The sequence below is a fragment of the Rhinoraja longicauda genome, chromosome 2, assembly GCF_053455715.1.
Source record: "Rhinoraja longicauda isolate Sanriku21f chromosome 2, sRhiLon1.1, whole genome shotgun sequence".
In the NCBI taxonomy this organism is placed as follows: domain Eukaryota; kingdom Metazoa; phylum Chordata; class Chondrichthyes; order Rajiformes; family Arhynchobatidae; genus Rhinoraja; species Rhinoraja longicauda.
In genome coordinates, this window is record NC_135954.1 from 94,345,149 (window position 1) to 94,363,350 (window position 18,202).

Sequence of the window (18,202 nt, forward strand, 5' to 3'; positions counted from 1 at the left end):
ACAGAGGGCAGTGGAGGCCAAATCACTGGATGGATTTAAGAGAGAGTTAGATAGAGCTCTAGGAGTGAGTGGATTCAAGGGATATGGGGAGAAGACAGGCACGGGTTATTGATTGTGGACGATCAGCCATGATCACAATGAATGGCAGTGCTGGCTCGAAGGGCCAAATGGCCTCCTCCTGCACCTATTTCCTATGTTTCTATGTAAGAGGCTGATGCAATGTTTTGGTCTGAATGTCGACAATTCCTTCCTCTCCCTTCAGATGCTGCTCAACCTGCTCAGTTCCCCTAGCAGACAGTTTGTTGCACCAAATTCTAGCATCTGCAATCTCTTTTGTCTTCAACATTCAAGGTATTCCTTTGCAACAAGAAATTTGTATACACCAGTGTAACGCATCAAATTTTTATTCCACTTTCTCTGCAGCTGTAACACTATGTTCTCTCTTTATTACTACCTGATGTATGGTATAATCTGTCTGGAAAGCATGCAAAGATTTTCACTGTATCTCAGTGCATGTGACAATAATAAACCAATACCAACGAGTCACCAAATAATTTCTATGGAAATCAGCTTAATCTGCAATATTGACCAGCCATGACAGAAATACTGAACCCAGGTGCCCAATAACACTTTTCTTCAAGATCAATGAAACCAATTAGATGAGCTTGTTCATGAGTTGAAGAGTAGATATAATCTCTCAATTGAATATTTATTATGCCTAGCCATCTAGACTGTCAATGTGATGTTAATGGATAATTATCTTTTATGTGACATGCTTGATGAGAGGATCAATCATGCTTGATCAGCCAATTTTTTAATCATTTTTTTATGCTGAAACAACAAAGAATGTTTCCAATATTATTCCACAGGTGCCCCATAACTCGGATGATGGTGCAAGATGTTAAGAATACTCTTCATTTCAAAGAGGTTTATAGTCATTAATACTATTGACTATTAGCCCGTTACCTTTGCCAATGGAACTTGGAAGCATGGGAATGATTGGCGACGGAGCTGGTTCTGGTGGCTCTTCTTTCACTAAGGATAGATCAGGATATCTGCTGATCTCCTTGCCCACCACACTTTCAGGAGATGATGATGCTACAAAGCTATCCGAGGAATCACGGTCATCGTCACCGCAATGGTCTTGCCCTCTGTAAGAAACATTGTGTTTTGTTTTTGAAACAGAGTGTAACCAAGTAGTTAAAAATGCACAGCAAGTCTTAGTTCATTTGCAATTTTTCTATTTGATGTTTATCCAGAAGCCAATAAGAGCAGCACAATGGTGCAGCAGTAGAGTTGCTGCCTGACAGCGCCAGCGACCCGGGTTCGATCCTGACTACAGGCGTTGTCTGTACGGAGGTTGTTAGTTCTCCCTGTGACTGCGTGGGTTTTTTATGGGTACTCGGGTTTTCTCCCACACTCCAACGACGTACAGGTTTGTCGGTTAATTGGCTTTGAGCAAATTTTAAATTGTCCCTAGTGTATAAGATAGTGCTCGTGTATGGGGATCACAGGTCGGTGTGGACTCAGTGGGCCGAAGGGCCTGTTTCCTTGCTGTATCTCTAAAGTCTAAAGTAGTTTTTTACGTAAGGGCAAGTATTTTATTAAAATTAGGGTAATTGGAGAAATATAAGCATTTCAGCAACAAGATGAACAACCCAGGTATATCTATTCCTAAAAGAATAAAATACAATCAAAAATACTACCATAAATTTTAATAAATGAAATACCAAACCTTAATTCCTCATGATTGTTGTGAGGCGGAGTTGGTAAGGAGGCAGGGACATCTACTGTTTTCGGTCCATGGGCCAAAGCTCTTGCTAATAAATCATCCTCGGGTCTAAAAGGTAGCTGGTATTGTTTCGGCCCAAGACCCTTGGTGACTGAAAAGAAAATATATATTTATGAAGCAATTTGATTTAAAGATCTAAAAGAATAACAAATAGTTTAGCAGACTACCAAAGAAAATATTAAGAATTATAGAAGTGCACAACTTTATGAGCCAATAACCAGACCGCAGATTCGCAGCAATTTACCCCTTCAAAATAATTCTACATGTTGTGGTTTATGATTTAATAAACAATGTGAACATTGCAGTTCTCCCTACCATCATGATGTCCAATTATTCCTGGTTTTCCAGAAAGCTCCTCAGTCGTAGCAAAACCATTCACCATCTTCTGTCTAGCCACAGGTGGTGGTGTAGGAGGCAAGGAAGCTGGTGGGGTGGGAGGATTGCTTAGGTTGTTCTGTTGTGCCAAAACAAACAAAAATTAAACTGCTGCTGTATTTACTGAAAAACAGTTCTTTCAAAAGATCAACCTTTTGTCATAGATGTTTCCTGTACAATTTGATATGTGTTTGAAGGCAAATTTACCCGAGACAACACCATCTTTTATACTTGCAGAAGAATGAATAAATAAGCTGAAAGAACACCGATAATTAAAACTGTTTCACTGTGGTATCATGCACCATATCTGAAGTCCTCCTGTTACTTTGATGTGCAATTGCTTTGTAGTGATCTGTGAGAAGCCAGATACTAAAAGTTTACATTCAGTAGGAAAATGACTTTCCCTACTTTGATAGACTTTCATTATAGAGGAAACTTTAAAACAACAGCTTATGGTGGCAGCTGGCCCGAGTCTTCTAACATTACCTCAAAGTTGAAATTGAGGAGAGAAAGGGAGAACACCTAATGTTGGAAGATCAATGTAAATATTGCACAAACAAGATCTGAAAACACAGATTTTCAAAGGAAATGTAATTTGCATTTTACATGCATGTAATTTTTGAAAGTGACAACATTTTTAGAAAGGATCGAGTTTGAAGATCGAACACAGGGACAAATATCCGAATGAACCCATGTAGGGGGATTGGCAAGGCCTACTAGGGTCCCGTCTGTGCATGGAGCCAGATAATGTATTTATCATGGTGAAGGGCACTATAGTTGGAGAATTCGGGGAGTGGGAAAATTATGGAACACCAATTACCAACAAAAAAGATTAGATGTTTTAGCTAATTTAAAATGAGGATGAAACTCCAGGACCTAATGGGACATATTTCCAGGACTATATGAGAGGCAAATGAATTTATTGCTGGTGCTCAAATGGAAATCTTTAAATCTTTGCTGACCACAGAAGAGGTGCCAGATGTCTGGAAGACAGTGACACTGTCGTTGGGAATAATCTTTTATTCATAGTTACATCTGAACAGATTAATTCAAGTTTATTTCAGCCCTTAAAGTTGTAATTATAAAAAGTCACAACCGTTTTACACAACACACATACCTTGTAAATCAATTGAGAGTAATAATCTGGGACACTGTCGAGAGTAGCACTTCCAAAAGACCCGGTTAGCAGATTATCACCATTTAACTGTCCACTACCATAGGGAGGGAAGTAAGCGAAATTCACACTGATTGTTGGCTCCAGTAATGGGAGAAGAGTCAGTTGCTGATCGAAAAGAAAGCAAAATATAATGGTAACGTAATTAGTTCAGACATTTGCTTTATAGTCCTGTTTTTATGATTTGGATTTTTCCCTGAAGATTTTGTTCTTGCTGTATTATGAAAAAGACACCTCAAATAATTGATCAATTCATCACATTGGAATTAGACAACTGCCGTATCATTCCGTGTACAAAATAAAGCATTTAGAATCAAATCTAAAGTTTAATTGAAGAACTTTGGGGGGGGAGAAGGGTGGTTGGGGACATGGGGGAAATCTATTTAAATTATCTCTTCAAAGTCCACCCATTCTTTTTTTCTATCAGACCCATCAATCATGGCATTCATCTTTTTAAAGATCTATCCTTGATAGTAAATCTATTATTAATTGTACACCCAGTGAATTGCAATCAATTAAAGCAATTCCAAAATGTTATAGATAATGAAACGGTTCCCATAGATCATAGGGCAGCACTGCCAACTGAAGGCAGCACTATGGATGGTACAGCAGTTAGTGTTGGTGCCTTACAGCTCCATGGTTTTACTGAGAGTAGGTAGAAAAGGCTGATTCCTGCTTCTTTTAAATATATTCTTACCAGTAAAAACTGCCATTGCACTGTTCAAGGTCCACCAATGAATAAAATGGGTTATTTTGCAGACATATTTGCACTGTGAAAGAAAGATATCTGCACCAATTTAATAGCCAGATCCCTTTATCATGTTGGTGGAGACAACTGTTTTAGATAGATTTTCCTTTCTATGAACATCAGCAGTTAAAAGGCAAATCTGGAAAAGGTAGCAAGAAATGCCTACCTGCTTTAACTGGTTCATTAGTACATCAGTATTCGGATAAATTGCATGCCTCTCTTCCTCATCTTTTCTTCGTTTTTTATAACGTGATGTTGTCTTCTCAGCCGTTTTCTGTGATCGTTTATATTTTGGCCGCTTCTTTTCTTCCTCTGAATCTTTCCTTTGCAGCTGAATCATCTTTCCATCAAAGGCATATGCACTTGGCGGACTCTGCATTAAAACATAGCCCAGTAGCTAATTTTTTCCTTCTTAAATGCAGAAGCATTTATCATAAAATATTAATTTAAATGAAATATATACTGCTTAATGTGACCTGAATCCAATCCTACCAAGGTTCGATATTATTTAACTTTGGTCTCAAACTATCCAGTAAATTGGGTAATTCTTTCCTTAATCCAACACAAACCAAATCTTTTTCTTCACGCTGTTGTTTCTCTTCCATGCAAAACATAATCAGCAACTCCTATATGGAACCATTGCCATTGCCAATAAGAATGCCGCTGGTAATTTTAGGTCACTAAAAGCTCCTTTAGATTGAAATTTGGTCATGCACGATTTCAAGACTGAAACACAGCTCTTTTCAATTAAACAATAAATCCAATGTTGCTCAAAGGTAATAGGTGATGGATTTGTTTGAATTGATGCATTACAATGCGCTACAATGCTGACAACTATATTCTGCTCTTTATATCTTCCCCTTTGCTCTATCGATTGTACCCGAGTTTGACTTGATCATATTTATGTACGGTACATCTGATCTGTTTGGATAGCACGCAAAACAAAGCTTTTCGTTGTATCTTGGTACATGTAATAAACTAAATCTGTGCAATTCATTGATGCATAAGCTGATCAGAAATCAGTATTATGGACAGTTTTAGCCAATTATGCCAGTACAAAATCTCTTTAAAACAGCGGTTTAATTTAAATGGATGTAGGTCATCTCAACAAGGTCAAATGAATTGGACAAGACCAATTGCACTCAATTAGAATCTGTGCAAGTGTTTGGTCTCTGTTACTTTAACCATTCTCTTGTTAACAATATCAACATAAAATAATTTACAAAATATTTCATTAATTCATTTACATCATGGAAGAGTAAATGAAACTTCATGATCAGGAAAAGAAAAACTAAAAATGAACACAATTTATACCATACTTATTAGTCCACTCAAAAACACACTGCTCTTACGAGAAAATTTCTGAATTCGTTGCTAGTTAGGGATGTTGTTAATTGTTGTTAAGTAACAACAATTCATTCATTGTACTTTAAATATGTACAAAACAAATTTAAAAGGCCAAATGGAGCAACATATTTTGTAATGACTGCAGTTTAGGATTCGGCTCGAGTTGCAAAATATAGGGCTCTAACATTTTATTTAAAGTTTACTAAAATGAATAAAGCAGAATATAACACATAGGGTGGTAGCTTTTTTTACATGACGGATGGTAGGTATGTGGAACGAGTTGCCAGAGGAAGTAGTTGACGCAAGTACTATCATAACTTTAAAAAAACATTAGGACAGGTACATGGATAAGATAGTTGGCGTGCTGGCTCGAAGGGCCGAATGACCTACTCCTGCACCTATTGTCTATTTAGAAGGATATGGACCAAACGCAGGCAGCTTAGACTAGTGTAAATGGGGCATGTTGGTCGGCGTGGGCAAGTTGGGCCAAATGGCAGTATGTTTCTATGACTACATAATGAACACAATTCGTGCAGAGAATTACACACTTAGAAAATAAGGTGACACAGTCAGACATACCTGCCCCTCAAAAAATGGGCTCTGCTTCTTTACGAATCTGCTTTCCATACTCGATTCATCGTCAGATTTTTCTTCAGATCTCTGGGGAGCAGATAGTGGGGGATTTTTATTTTTCAGAAGATGTTTCAGTAGCTCATTCCCTGATTCTTGCTTTGACGCTCCTGCTGCTGGACTGTGAGACGAAACCACAGGCTGTTGAATGCTGATCTTCTCCTCCAACTTCACTGGGTTGTGTGCTTCCACCTTGTGTGGTACGTGCTCACGGCAATCTGTGGCTTCAGTCTGTTCCACCTTCACCAAGTTTGGCCTGGCAGCTTCATTCGATGGACAGTGTTCTATTTCAGAGGGGAGACAGGCCTGCTGCACCACCGTTCTCTGTGGTACATTAACGTTGGAAGAAAGCTGACGTTCAAGCTCAGATGGAGGTTGATGGTCACTTAAATTACTAGCTAACTCTCCATTATCATTTTCACCTTGATTATATACAAAATCACCAGGTAGATTAATAGCTGCATTGGCAGAGTCAGCAACAATGGGTGTAGTGGGTGCAGTAATGTCGGAATGAGGAGTAGATGTTCTCCTTGCACACTCTTCTTCGTCATCCTTCTTTTTCTTTCTATTTCTTCGCTTCTTCCCCTTTTCCTCTGGTATAATATTGGAATAAAGTTGTATGAGTGATTGGCCTTGGCCTGGGTAATTGCTTGGCAATTGCATTCCACCTTCTGGACCAAATTGACCTCCATCAACTTTCCCATGAGATCCATCAGGCATAGATGGTCCAAATAGAGGGCGAGGTAGGTTCTGAGGGAAACCAAGACCAGATGGTACCTGGTTCATTGGGTGAATAGGTGGGCACCCACCCGGGACAGCATTGGCTTCAGGCTCAAACCGTGCCATCCCCATCGGCCTGTTGTCACCGCACTGCATAAAAGGTGACGGAGGAGGTGAATTCATGAATTGTGGAAGAAGATTCTGTTGCTGGGGAGGAATATGTCCCATCTGCTGCGGTGGTCTTTGAGATTGCATGAAATCACAAGGCAACTCAGAATTAAAATATGGCATTTGCGAAAGGGTGGGTGTGTTCAAATCAGAGAGCCCCTGCTGCTGTTCCATCTCCATCCGCTTCTGCATTGCACGGTGACGTTCAACTTCCTTCATAAGCTGGATGCGCTGGCGCTCCTGCTGCTCTCGTAAACGCTCCCTCCGTTCCCTCTCCTGAAAGCTTTCACTGAATGGGTTGTTGTCGTCAAATTCAACGCGTGGCGGCACGTTGGACTGCTGATTCGCTGTCACTGATGCCGCTTGTGTCGATGGGGTGTTGGGCATTGGCAACTGAGGGGGCGCAGGGTGCTGCATCCGAGGCGTGCCCATGGGAATGGGGGGAGGGGCGGCTGCATTAGGATTGCAAGACTTCCACTGAGGAGCAGTAACCATTCGATTGCTGGCTGGTTGTGGAGGAACAGGCAGCTGAATTTGTGGTCTGGATTGCTGCTGTGGCATCATTGGGAAATTCTGCTGCGTTATTGAAGGTGGAGTCCCACCCTGAATGGAGGGAAGCTGTGCTGATTCAGCAGGCATCATGGTGGATGATAGCATTGAACATTGTTGCTGCTGCTTTATACGGTACTCTTCCATAAGTTCTGAATGTTCCTTTTGCTGTTTTCGAATCTAAAAGACAAAATTCATTCATCAGTTGTTTGTTTCACCAGAAATTTGCTATGTTGTCTCTCTTGGACTGTTTGAATGTCTATAATATTCCCAATGGTGAGAATGCTCCGTTTCTGTCTTTAGTTCAGTTTAGAGATACAGCATGGAAACAAGCCCTTCGGCCCACTAAGACTGTGTCGACCAGCGATTACCCGTTCACTAGTTCTATGTTATCCCTGTTTCACATCCGGCATACTAGGGGCAATTTACAGAAACCAATTAACCTACAAACCTGCACGTCTTTCTATGTCCTTTTAACATATCATTCCTCCTCAGAGCAGTTAATGATTACTTACCAAAGTTGTTATTTCTCTTTCTCTGCCTCATCCTATTTTAAACCCTTTTTCAAGAAAGTTAGGCTACCAGACTTGACCCTTTTTAAGCCAAGATAGCTGTAATATCGTCAGCCTTTTCTCAGCTGAAACAACTGTTAACAATTAACGTCAGCAACACTGGCTAGAATATTAAAGACTGACCAGCATTCCTATTCCATCCAGTGCCTCTGCTGGGATCTACTTGAACACAAATTCCAGCTGAGCTCAAGAACAGGCTTAATAGCAGTCTTCTGTAATGGTGAAGACTGAATTTTTCAAAATGCACCATATCTGGGAATGGGAACATTACCTGTTCCAACTGTTTTTGCACCGTGCTTTGTTGCTCAGTTACGTGCTTCAGCTGCTCTGCATCTTCTTCTGGAAATTCTCGCCCAGCTTTTTTAGCTGTACGTTGTTTAGCTGAGAGTGCCTTCTTTGATTTCCGGTGTACTCCAATCTGTTCCTCGAGAAATTTCTGCTGCATTTGGAGGAGTTTTTGAGTTTCTTGGAGCCATTCTTCATACTGTTTCTTCTGTGCATCATCTGAAGGATAACAATATTTCTTAAAGATAACAGGACAGGGAAAAGAAAACTATTTTCAAATCATGCCTTTTGTAATCATGGTGTTTCTGAGTGCTTTATGGTCACTGAAGCACTTTTGAAATGTGGGATTGTACAGCCAATATGCACAGGATGAGATTCACAAACAGTACTGTGACAAATTTGTTTTAGGTGCTGATGCGAGGGTAAATACAGGTCATGTTTCAAAGAGAATTCTCCTGTTTCTCTTTGAAATAGTGACATGAGATCTTTCATGTACACAGAAGTGAAGAATTGGCTCAGTTTGATGATTTATTAACAACAAAGTCCAGTCGATTGGGAGCAAGTTCCTTGATTTTGTACATACCAGATACATAAAACTTTCTAAACTCATAACCATTGCTCTGACAGAACCCATGAGCTGTGCTTTACCACTGGTCTCCATCTTTTATATTTCTACTCCTCAAACCAGATATTTAGGCACTGCCTTGAGAAATATGACATTTATGAAGAATCTTAACTTAAACTTAAACTTAAAGCACACGGTATTGTGGGTTCAGTATTGATGTGAATAGAGAACTGGCTGGCAGACAGGAAGCAAAGAGTAGGAATAAACGGGTCCTTTTCAGAATGGCAGGCAGTGACTAGTGGGGTGCCGCAAGGCTCAGTGCTGGGACCCCAGCTATTTACAATATATATTAATGATTTGGACGAGGGAATTGAATGCAACATCTCCAAGTTTGCGGATGACACGAAGCTGGGGGGCAGTGTTAGCTGTGAGGAGGATGCTAGGAGGCTGCAATGTGACTTGGATAGGTTAGGTGAATGGGCAAATGCATGGCAGATGCAGTATAAAGTGGATAAATGTGAGGTTATCCACTTTGGTGGCAAGAACAGGAAAGCAGACTATTATCTGAATGGTGGCCGATTAGGAGAAGGGGAGATGCAACAAGACCTGGGTGTCGTGGTACACCAGTCATTGAAAGTAGGCATGCAGGTGCAGCAGGCAGTGAATAAAGCGAATGGTATGTTGGCATTCATAGCGAGGGGATTTGAGTATAGGAGCAGGGAGGTTCTACTGCAGTTGTACAGGGCATTGGTGAGACCACACCTGGAGTATTGCGTACAGTTTTGGTCTCCTAATCTGAGGAAAGACATTCTTGCCATAGAGGGAGTACAGAGAAGGTTCACCAGATTGATTCCTGGGATGGCAGCACTTACAAATGAAGAAAGACTGGATAGACTCGGCTTGTACTCACTGGAATTTAGAAGATTGAGGGGGGATCTTATAGAAACTTACAAAATTCTTAAGGGGTTGGACAGGCTAGATGCAGGAAGATTGTTCCCGATGTTGGGGAAGTCCAGAACAAGGGGTCACAGTTTAAGGATAAGGGGGAAGTCTTTTAGGACCGAGATGAGAACGTTTTTTTTCATACAGAGAGTGGTGAATCTGTGGAATTCTCTGCCACAGAAGGTAGTTGAGGCCAGTTTATTGGCTATATTTAAGAGGGAGTTAGATGTGGCCCTTGTGGCTAAAGGGATCAGGGGGTATGGAGAGAAGGCAGGTACGGGATACTGAGTTGGATGATCAGCCATGACCATATTGAATGGCGGTGCAGGCTCGAAGGGCCGAATGGCCTACTCCTGCACCTATTTTCTATGTTTCTATGTGTCTAATCGATTGATAAATATTTAGATCAGTATTGTATCTGAAGGTAGTCTTTTTGACCTTGTTTTACGTTCACATCAAAGGATCTACACACTGATCTACACACTGCTGAAGCGGAATCAAAGGACCACAACCAGCAAAATTTGGATGAGTGGACCAACATTTGATCTGCTTGGTTTACTTGTTCAAGTTAAGTATTTGCTGCTTTGTCACTGGTTACGTTCAGGCTGCACAAGAAATTAATAATTGTTAGGGCTGTCTAAATTTCACTATGCAAACATTTACTGTTCTGACAGTGACAGGATCAACAGAGAAAACACTATTATAGCTCTTTAGACTGGAAATGAAAAGAAGTCACATTAAGTTAAAAATGAAGGATGATTACCTTGTCAACTGCAAAATTAAATGCCATTGATTTGGAAAGTAGAGCTTTAAATTTATGATCTCAACAAGCCAACACTACCAAGTTGCAAATTACTAAGAATTTTACATTTGTGCACGCAAAAAAAAAGTAATAATGCACAAAACTGAATGAAAAAACCCCATTCAATTGCAATACGTTAAGATATCCGACAGAGCATGGCGATTCTGTAACAGTCCATTGAAAATGGCACCGGAAACGTGGTTTTTGAGTATTGTCTCAGTGCAATTCTTAGTTCATGCAATTCAAGCATGAATGTGCTTATATATACTAAGATTTTTACTGAATTGTGTGCAAAAAGGAATTTCAATTGACAATAGGTGCAGGAGTAGGCCATTCGGCCCTTCGAGCCAGCACTGCCATTCAATGTGATCATGGCTGATCATGCACAATCAGTACCCCGTTCCTGCCTTCTCCCTATATCCCTTGACTCTGCTATCATTAAGAGCTCTATCTAACTCACTCCGCTATCATTAAGAGCTCTATCTACCTCTTCACTTCACCTAGGTACATGTGACATTAAAGCATCCTTGAACCGTTGAAAATGGGTTATTGAATTAAAAATTAATCAGCATCAAGGCATCATGCTCAAAACACAAAGGTTGAGAACTCAATACAAAAACCTTTTGGCCTAGGGAGGAGTGTGTCCACGTAAATCAGGAAGATATGTGCCAAAATCACAAGCATCGTTTCCCAACAAGTGCATACTCTGGTAAATATTCTGATGTTAAAATGATGTGCGTAGGATCAGAATTGAAATCCATAACACGCCCCCCATTTACTTGGAAAAAAAATTTCAAATTCAGATAATTCAGAGATCATACCAAGAGTAATTTCTGAAGGAAATTCAAACAACATGTTTACGGTAAAATCTCGCAACCAATGAGCTAAGTAAACCACTAACCTGTTGAAAAGATATTGGCATAGGGTCAAATTTTGGTTAGACACCAGAAACATGCAGTTGGTCTGTTTTAAGTAGTGATCTTTTACGTTGCCTGAACAGATTGATAGAGGCTTTGGCTTAACTTTCTCACCCAAAGACACACTTCCAGCACTGTCAACACAATATCAAATATCATGTACCTTGTGTTTTATGACTGTTGGCAGATCAGTTTTTTGGTTTGCCAGCGCTGCCCTCGCAGCTGCGGCTTGCCTGCAGTCCGTTTGTCTTTTGTGTTTTTTGTTGTTTTTGTCTGAATTGTAGTTTTAATATGGTGTAGTGTTTGTATGTTATGTGGGTCGGAGGGAACGGGAACTGTAAAATTCTCTCTCCCAAATGGAGACGCGACCTTTGTTTCTGTGTCGTGTCTCCGTTCCCGCTGCGGCCTACCATCGGCCATGCACCTGGGACCAACTAGGCTCTGGTTCGCAGAGGCTGCGGGAGCAGCTACGACTCGTCTCCGGAGGCTCCGGCGCGGGCCGCCTGGACGTCGGAAGCCCGCAGGCCCCTGGGTGGGGGCCAACATCGGGACCTCCGGCAGCGGCAGCGACAGCGTCTTCGCCCGCCCCGAATCGCGGGGCTTGGGTCGGCTCGCCACGGACCTTTCACCGTCCGGCGCGGCCTGAAATAGGCCGTGGGATTTTCTCCGCCTGGCTTCAATGTCGGGAGCCCCGACCGCCCCGACGTGGCAACTTCAACAGCCTGACCGCGGCAGGGGAAGAGAAAAATACATTCTGGCCTTCCATCACAGTGAGGAGGTGACTGGAGGAGACTCACTGTGATGGATGTTTCTTTTGTTTGGTTTATGATTGTATGTGTTATTGCATTTTTATTGATTATTCTTATTGGTCTTATTGTTGAACTGCGGGTAATGTTTCATTTCACTACACATTTATGTGTATGTGACAAATAAACGACTATTGACTATTGACTGTCAACAGTCTGAAGAAGTGTCTCGACCCGAAACGCCACCCATTTCTTCTCTCCGGAGATGCTGCCTGTCCTGCTGAGTTACTCCAGCATTTTGTGATCTACCTTCTGTCAGCAGGCAGTGTGGATTTGAGAAATGGATTATCATTTCAATCAACCATTTCCTACCATGAATCAGGTTTACATTGATGAAATAAGCCAGCAAATAGAAACTTGTTTGCAGCATTTCAAAACCTGCTAAATTCTGTCTGTTTATTATTTCCTTCATCTCCTTCAAGCTATTTTCAGAATTAAGTAATATATTTTATTGAATTTTGTCAGGTTCTTAAGCACATACAGGTTCTTAAGCAGATAAAAATAAAAATGGCAATTAAAGACACCTGTAGGATACTGTAACTTACTCACGAAACCAGGACCAAATGATGGAGGGTTTGGACGCTGCATTTGAGGTGCCAAGTTTCCATCCTGAAAACAGTCCAAACAAAATAAATATTTCAGTACTTTTCATAGTGAAATAATCTTTAAATCTAGAAAACATTGTTTTTTATATTCTATAATAATTAGAATCAGATCCATCACTGAAGACTTTCTAAACCACAACACAGCAAGATTAAATCTTATTTTAGGGATTCCATTTATAAATTTATTTTACTGCCTTTTCTCTTGTCCCAGTCTCATTTTAGCTTAGTTTAGAGATGCAGCTTGGAAACGGGCCCTTTGGCCCACCGAGTCCATGCCGACCACTGATCCGTATACCAGTTCAATACTATCTCACTTTTGCATCCTACACATGAGGGACAGAATTTACAGAAGCTAATTAACCTACAAGGTCACTGGGAGAACTTGCAAACTCCGCACAGACAACCCCCTTAGTCAAAATCAAACCCAGGTCTCTGGCCACTGTGCGCCTTTGGAGCTTAAGTTATTCCTCAGAGATAAAATACAACCGGTGTCACACTCAATGTTTTTGAATACTAATTGGTCAGTAAAGGAAAAGTGACTCAATTCTTTTTCATTGTAAAATGGCTGGCTTACATCTCCAAACTTCATTCTTCCTGCTGGTGTTTTAGTTTGATATGTACCAGTAAGCCTTCTGCTATACATGAAGTAGGCTGCGTGGAGTGTTAACAATGGGCTGGTTTGGTACAGGATACTAATCTTGCTGTGGCTGTTCATTATTAATCCAACTCAGGTGATCTTGTTGTACTCAAGTCATCCTGTCATGTGAAGCAGGCAGTGAGTAGGGACTAGGGTGGATTCCTTGAGGCACCCCACCCGGAATAACCCGTAGGCTTTTGACAGTTCGGTGCTGTCGAAAGTCATTGAGCATATTTAGAGAATTTAAAAAGTTCCAAGAGTCTTGAATAATTGGTATTTATTTAGAAAAACAGACAGCATGGAAATAGGTCATTCGGCTCAGCAAGTCCACTCCGACCATTGATCACAGGTTTTACGTTATCCCACTTAACCATTCCTTGCACACTATGGCAATTTACAGAGGCCAATTAACCTACAAACCCACAATCTTTGGGATGTGGGAGGAAAGTGGAGCACTGGAAGTCAGAGTGGAACTAAAGAAATGGACCATGTGGAGAAAATTACTACTGGGCTTAATGGGGTGAAAGGCTAATTTCAGTATGAATCTTTGACGGGAGTGAATGAGTAATTGTGGCTGAAATTCAGTAAACGGACAATACTGTTTACAATACATTACATTGATTCAACACATATCTGGTTAAATAACTACCGAGGTAACTCCTTGGTGAATGGGATTCTGCCCACCATCACCATTCTGTGGACTTGACATTTGCTGACCCACGAATGGAAATCTGGAAGAAATTGTGAGCAAATACGATTAGAAATGTAAGAAATATCTTTCTGGTTTCTTCAAGTATACTTACTTTAGAGAGGCTATAGAAGTTACCAGCATTATTCGTGATCTACTCTTTATATTATTTCTGGTTTGGCCCTCATAAAGTGGAAGATCACGGAATATTTTTTTGTGGGCTACAGTAAAAATATGGATAGCAGGCAAAAAGCACAGGAATTGTCTTCAGCGTATTTGCTTGACCAAATTGAAAGTTTGATTCCATTAGAAATCAATGAAGGCTCAGTTCTATTTATTTCCTGACCAATCTTCAATCTCCATCAGGGTTGATGCAGGAAAAACTGTAACAGTTAATAACTCTCCATCTGATTTCCCATCCTTCAAGAAGATCAGTCAACTTCATTCCAACTCTACAAAGTAATTTAATTTAAGGATCAGTCAGATGAGATTTCTCTCATTCTTTGGAACTAGAGCTACTTCTTTGAGGGAAGAGGGAGAAACTAGCAAAGCAAGAATCAATAATACCTTATGTGTATTTGAATAAGTAAAAGATGGCATGATAATTTATTGTGTAAAAAGACTGAGAGAATAGGTTCCGGGTGAAACAAAGTTTTTATTTATATTTCGTCTTTAATGGAACAAAACGTCATAAGGCACTTTTCACAAGGGGCATCAAAAGAAATTTGACCTTTGGCTCTGTAAAAACATTAATGAGATAAAAAGTTTGATCAAAGAAGTGGGTTTTAAGGAACATCTCAAAGCAAGAAAGAGTGGAGGCCAGGTTTTAGCAGGGAGTTCCAGAGTTTAGTAAATTAGAAACATAGAAAATAGGTGCAGGAGTAGGTTATTCGACCCTTCGAGCCAGCACCGCCATTCAATATGATCATGGCTGATCATTTAAAATCAGTACCCCGTTCCAAGTTTTCCCCATATCCCTTGATTCCTTTCACCCTAAGAGCTAAATCTAACTCTCTCTTGAAAACATCCAGTGAATTGGCCTCCACTACCTACTGTAGCAGAGAATTCCACAGATTCACAACTCTCTGGGCGAAAAAGTTTTTCCTCATCTCAGTCCGAAATGGCCTACCCCTTATTCTAAAGATGAATGGTAAATCAATTGCAGGAGGAGAACTATTTGGGATATAAGGGGTCATCGGAGACTGGGAAGGTTGAGGTCAAGGGAGAAATTTGAAAACATGAATGAAACAGGCAGTTGCTTTTGAGAGACACATGGTCTGAAGCTCATCATAAGATCACAAATGAAAGTGATAATATGGCTACAATCAAGTTGTTCTCTTTCAGGAGTCAGAGAGGAGACAGGAGTCAGAGAGCTGGGGAAGATGGACATGAATTTAGGTGACCATCAAAAAGTTAAGGTTAATAATACAGCCTTATTCTTTTCACACCAAGATATAGATTACTATCCTTTCTATAATTTACAAGGGCAGAAGTACTGTTAAGAATTTGAAATTTGAGGATGGGAGTAATGATAGGTGATGTGACAAAGGGCATTAGTAATATCACATCTTCATAAATCTGAAAAAGCTTTTCACTGTACCTCAATACACATAACAATAAACTGAAGTAAAAAAGTATAAAAGTTCAAATATTCATTTATATGAAAATCCACCTCCTGTGCATATATTTTATATAGTACCAGAAGAATATAAATATTTTGATAATTAGATGGATAGCTTGCTAGATTCAGAAAGAGCCCCAAGCATCTTAACTACATGTGTGACTATGCAACAAAAATAAGTATCCTGAACAACAGTTGGTTTTTGACCTTGTATCAACCACACAGGTCAAGTAAAAAAGGACTTGCTCCCAAAGCCATGCTAAACCAACTGTAAAGAGCTAAAAAAAAAAGTGCAAAAATTGTCTGGGTAATTTCTTCCTCCCAATATCCTAGTCTCAGTCTGACAAAATACTTCCCCTATTCAACCCAAGAATTTAGAATGAAAGAAAATGTGACAATCCAAATCTATTTTGTCATCTTGTGATTACAGGCCTTGAAATATAAACATAGCACAAAAAGTAAGGAAATTTGTGTTTGGTAGATTATTTCTTTGTTGTAACAATGCTTCTTGGCAATAAATCTTATACCGTTGGAAAGCCTGTTTATTTCCCATTTAAATGGTGCCACATTTGTAAGGAACATGCATTTGTGGGATGAGCAGCAGAGCTGAGTATATGGGTTGCGCCCATGAAAAATTTGCCAAATCTTCTCTGCCAATACCAAACAGCTTATTCTGCTGTTGCTATTGACTCTTGTTTTGAGCTTCTGGTACCCCCAGGTGCTGACAATCAGGTGCCTGATTGGCAGCATCTGTGAGCATGGGCCCTGCTACAGTAGGTGTCTGCTCCAAGAATCGGCATGCCACATTTGACTGATCTGGATAGGGCCCGTGCGATAGGGCAACTTCAAGCTGGTGTTCCGCAAAACCAAGTTGCGGCATTATTTGGAGTGAGCCCTAGTACCATCTCCAAAGTGAAGGCCAAGTTCCATATAACGGGGGATGTCAGATACAGGCCGCGAAGTGGGCGTCCCAAGAAGACGACACCCGAAGAAGACCGTTTCCTCACCCTGTCAGCACTTAGAAACCGTAGGCTGTCTTCTACAGATTTGCAGTCAAGGTTTGCAGGACGATATGGCCGACGGCTCTCTGCCCAGACAATTCGGAACAGACTGCACGCAGCCGATCTCCGGTCTCATAGGGCTGCCAGGAGGCCTGCCATGACTGCCCTTCACCGTCAGGCCCTTTGCGCTGGTGTCGGCAACACGTACACTGGAACCTGAACATGTGGAGGAACGTTATGTTCAGCGATGAGTCCAGATTCTGCCTACGGCAGTTGGATCATAGGGTCAAAGTGTGGAGAAGACGCGGAGAACGCTATGCTGATTGCTGCACCGATAGAGTAACATCTTTTGGTGGAGGCAGTGTGATGGTGTGGGGTGGCATCTCCCTCACTGGAAAAACGAGGCTTGTCATCATTGGAGGCAATCTCAATGCAGAGAGATATCGAGATGAGATTCTGCAACCAGTGGCAATCCCATATCTCCACAGTCTGGGACTGAACTCTATCCTCCAAGATGACAATGCTCGCCCCCACAGAGCAGGGTTTCTCAGAGACTACCTCCAGAATTTGGGAGTGGAGAGGATGGAATGGCCTGCCAGCAGTCCTGACCTCAACCCCATTGAACACTTGTGGGATCAGCTTGGGCGTGCTGTTCGTGCCAGAGTGACCAACACAACCACGTTGGCTGACTTGCGACAAATGCTGGTTGAAAAATGGGATGCCATCCCACAACAGTGTGTGACCAGCATGAGGAGGAGGTGCCAGGCTGTTGTGGCGTGTATGGTTCTTCCACACGCTACTGAGGCTCCTGTTTATTAAATGAATAAATTGTTAAATTGCCAATATGTCTTGTTTCTTCAGACTTCAATCATCCAATCCACCAAACAACACCAAACAAGAGTCAATGGCTGAATAAGCTGTTTGGCATTGGCAGAGAAGATTTGGCAGATTTTTCATGGGCGCAACCCACATACTCAGCTCTGCTGCTCATCCCACAAATGCATGTTCCTTACAAATGTGGCACCATTTAAAAGGGAAATAAACAGGCTTTCCAACGGTATAAGATTTATTGCCAAGAAGCATTGTTACAACAAAGAAATAATCTACCAAACACAAATTTCCTTACTTTTTGTGCTATGTTTATTTGGTACTAATTCACTATTGCATCTTATTTCACATTCGCAAAGCACAGAAACTGAAAATTCTCAAATATTCCAGTTCCAACACACCAGCTTAGTCCTAAATGACTATACGGATA

At 41.0% G+C, this 18,202-nt stretch overlaps 1 protein-coding gene across 6 annotated transcripts in view; it reads right to left on the reverse strand.

The window, feature by feature from the left end:
• kmt2ca (lysine (K)-specific methyltransferase 2Ca) overlaps positions 1-18,202 on the reverse strand; it is a 328,698-nt gene that overhangs the window by 30,138 nt on the left and 280,358 nt on the right. For all 6 annotated transcript variants that reach the window (XM_078424496.1, XM_078424488.1, XM_078424479.1 and 3 more), the window contains 9 exons: positions 14,284-14,365; positions 12,938-13,001; positions 8,347-8,579; positions 6,016-7,683; positions 4,256-4,462; positions 3,285-3,449; positions 2,108-2,246; positions 1,736-1,883; positions 967-1,151 (listed from right to left, as the gene is read on the reverse strand). In XM_078424496.1, the coding sequence (XP_078280622.1) occupies positions 967-1,151; positions 1,736-1,883; positions 2,108-2,246; positions 3,285-3,449; positions 4,256-4,462; positions 6,016-7,683; positions 8,347-8,579; positions 12,938-13,001; positions 14,284-14,365 (2,891 nt within the window). The remainder of the gene's footprint in view (positions 1-966; positions 1,152-1,735; positions 1,884-2,107; positions 2,247-3,284; positions 3,450-4,255; positions 4,463-6,015; positions 7,684-8,346; positions 8,580-12,937; positions 13,002-14,283; positions 14,366-18,202) is intronic.